We start from the raw sequence: 3,490 nt of genomic DNA on the forward strand, positions 1-3,490 counted from the left end.
TTTGCATGAAGAAACAGTGAGTTATTGTACAAGTAAACATTTATTGCTTGAAGATGTTGCTATTGGAATAAAAGTGCTTTATTTTACTTGTATATCTTTTATGTTTGAATATAATATTCCACAGAGTTTAGAAATTTAAGACCCTAAGAAGTGATATGATTTATTTTTGTTTCAGTCCTTGTTCACTGAGGAACACCCTTCATTAACTTTATAATTACAGATACATATTTGTAATTATTATAATTTCTTTGGTATATTTCAAGATTTGAAGAGATTAGAAATAGGTGTTTATTTACTCTAAAATAATGTCCAAATTTCTTGTTGCTTGAGGAATGAGTAGGAGCACACTGCAGTGCTCTCTCTTTTTCTTTTAGTGTGAAACAGGGTCTTGCTTTGTATTTCAGGGTGGTCTCATATTCACAATCCTCTGGTCTTATCCTCTTAAATGTAGGGATGTATTATATGGTGGAAAAGATGAAAATTTTTTTTACACATTTTAGGCATAAAATCATGTGTTATTTATGTTACTTTTCTGCATTTTACTTTACTGAAGAAATTATTGTTTTCACCAGGGAAAATAAATGGCAATCATATTATAGACTGTACATTTTTATTTCATTTTCTAACAAGCTTGTACTATGAATTATCTAATATGTGATGCTATAGAAAAAATATTTTTCAAAACCTTAAATCAACCAGAATGTTAATTTCCAGGCTTTTGATTAACTTCTTCCAAACAATCTACTTAATATCATTATTATGCACGATTAATGAAAATGCTATCATTCATATTTCAAACATATGGTCTTAAAGTTATAGGAGCATTTTCACAGCTGTCATTCAAGTAAAGTATATGGTGAAGAAGACATATGTCATTTATACATTTATGACTCCATTGATTTGATTTTCTACAAGTTTGGTAACTCCTAATATTAAATCTTACATACCATTGAATATATATATATTATGATGATTATATAATAGATTATATGACGTAGGCAATTGTGTAATACACGAATTCTACTTTAATTTATACTGAAGAAGTGTCCAGTGTCATACACATTAAAATAAGAGATGAATGAAACAAATGTTTAAGGCAATGTAAAAAAATAGATCAGCTTTTAATGAATTGTTAAATTAAAAATATTAAATAATTCTCTATAAGTAATAAAGTGGTGAATTTTCAAATTTTAAAAATTTATGTATTTATTAATTCATTCATATTACATCTCAATTGTTATCCCATCCCTTCTATCCTCCCATTCCTCCCTCCCTCCCTCTTTCACCCTATTCCCCTCCCCTATGACAGTGACTGAGGGGGACCTCCTCCCAAATTTTCAATTTTTAAAGATACTTAGTGAATTTTCTCTGAAGATGAAATAGGAATTTTCTATATTAAGAAATAGTATGATACACAAAAGTTTAAAAACATTTAAAAGATAAATCCACATAACAGCCGAAACTGAGGAAATCCAGAGAATCATAAGATCATATTTTACAAGTCTGCAATCCATCTGATTGGAAAATATGAAATAAATGAATACTCTTCTTGGTAGGTACCACCTAGAAAGTTAAATCAAGATCAGATAAACAATTTAAATAGACCTATAACCCCTAGTGAATTAGAAGCATTCACTAAAGGTCTCCCAACCAAAATAAGCCTAAGGCCAGATGGTTTTAGTGCAGAATTTACCGAAATTTTAAATAAGAGTCAATGCTAATACTCCTAAAATTGTTCAGCAAAATAGAAACAGAAGGAACATTGCCCAGTTTATGTTATAAAGCCATAGTTACTGTAAAAACCAAACCACACAAAAATTCAACCAAGAGAATTACAGGCCAATTTCTTTTAGGAACATAGACACAAAAATACTAAATAAAATACTTACATACAGAATAAAAATACATAAAAGGTCATCCACTATGATCAGATAATAATAATTAAAAGACAGGTAAGACGATTCACCCTAAACCACACTCTTCTGTTTGCCAGTTTCGCAGAACCAGGGTCTCTGCTTTATCATTATAATCTGTGTTCTCTGCTTTCCTTTCCATTAGGAACACCCTTGTAGACAGAGGAGATGGATGTCCATAATCTTACCACAGTGACTCAGTTCATCCTCATTGGGCTCTCTGACCTCCCTGAGGTGCGTTACCCTCTCTTTGCGGCCTTTGCCATCATCTACCAGATCACTTTGTTGGGAAACGGAGCCATCCTGTTGGCCATTGTGACTGAGAGAAAGCTTCAAACTCCCATGTACTACCTGTTGGCAAATCTGTCCCTGCTAGACATGTTCTGCCCATCAGCGACTGTCCCCAAGATGCTCAACAATCTCTTGACTGAGGACCACAGCATTTCGTTTGTTGGCTGTGCTTTGCAGCTCTATTTCCTGGTGGCCCTAGCTGGGACTGAAGTTTTCTTGCTGGCTGTGATGGCTTATGACCGGTATGTGGCCATATGCTTCCCTCTGCGTTACTCCGTCATCATGACCAAGGTTCGCTGTGTGCAGCTGCTGCTTGGGACTTGGGCAGCTGGGTTTCTCAACTCTTTTCTCCACACAATGTCCACCTTTAACCTATCTTTTTGCAAGTCTAATCGAGTTAACCAGTACTACTGTGACATCCCACCTGTGGTGGCCCTGTCATGCTCATCCACCTATGTGGCAGAAATGCTTGTTTTAGTGGTAGGAGGCATCTTTGGGGTTGGTGCTTTTCTGATTACTTTGATCTCCTACATATACATTGTCTCCACCATCCTGAAGATCCAGTCAGTGGAAGGGAAGCGCAAAGCTTTCTCCACATGTGCTTCTCATTTTCTTGTTGTCTTCCTGTTTTATGGCACAACTATATTTACCTATATCCGCCCCTCCTCCAGTCAACACTCTCCTGCCAGAGACAGGCTCATCTCTATGCTGTATGGGGTCATTACTCCCATGTTAAACCCCATTATCTACAGCCTGAGAAACACAGAAGTCAAAGGAGCACTCAGAAAAGTTTTCCTAGTTAGGATTTGTTCACAAAAAGCATGATATAAGACTTGCTCAAACTCCTTTTAGAATAAACATATAGAAGCAAATAGCACAAAAATAAAACATAATGTTTGCAAAGAAAGGAACTGAAGACAAACATCCATATACATTTAGATAATCACATTTCTAAATCAGTTTTCTATTAACGTTTGTAGTTAAAAAATAAAAATCTTCAAGACTGAGTTGTTTCAGTAGGATACCTGAAATAACTATATCTATTGCTGTTTTATCTGTTTCTGTATGTATATCTACGTGTTGGTTTGCAATTATATTTGTTTACATATGTATTATCTATTTTTCTAATCTACATCTATCATGTACATCTTAATTTTTCCCAATTATGCTTTATTATTTTTAACTCAGGACCTTTGGAAGAACATTTAGTGCTCTTAACCTGTGAGCCATATCTCCATTTTTAAAAGAGTTTGTTTATGAGCATGAAGATATTGTCTGCATGGATG

At 34.4% G+C, this 3,490-nt stretch overlaps 1 protein-coding gene across 1 annotated transcript; it reads left to right on the top strand.

Moving 5' to 3' along the window:
• The first annotated feature begins 2,081 nt into the window (after positions 1 to 2,081).
• Positions 2,082 to 3,029, top strand: LOC127192125 (olfactory receptor 5V1-like). The gene has a single exon (XM_051149454.1). It carries the CDS (start codon positions 2,082 to 2,084, stop codon positions 3,027 to 3,029), a length of 948 nt encoding a protein of 315 aa, XP_051005411.1.
• Positions 3,030 to 3,490: the final 461 nt, after the last annotated feature.

This window comes from Acomys russatus, chromosome 7 (genome assembly GCF_903995435.1).
Source record: "Acomys russatus chromosome 7, mAcoRus1.1, whole genome shotgun sequence".
In the NCBI taxonomy this organism is placed as follows: domain Eukaryota; kingdom Metazoa; phylum Chordata; class Mammalia; order Rodentia; family Muridae; genus Acomys; species Acomys russatus.

Bases quoted from the DNA above. Each gene is read 5' to 3' on its own strand.
- LOC127192125 (XM_051149454.1), top strand. From the start codon at position 2,082: ATGGATGTCCATAATCTTACCACAGTGACTCAGTTCATCCTCATTGGG.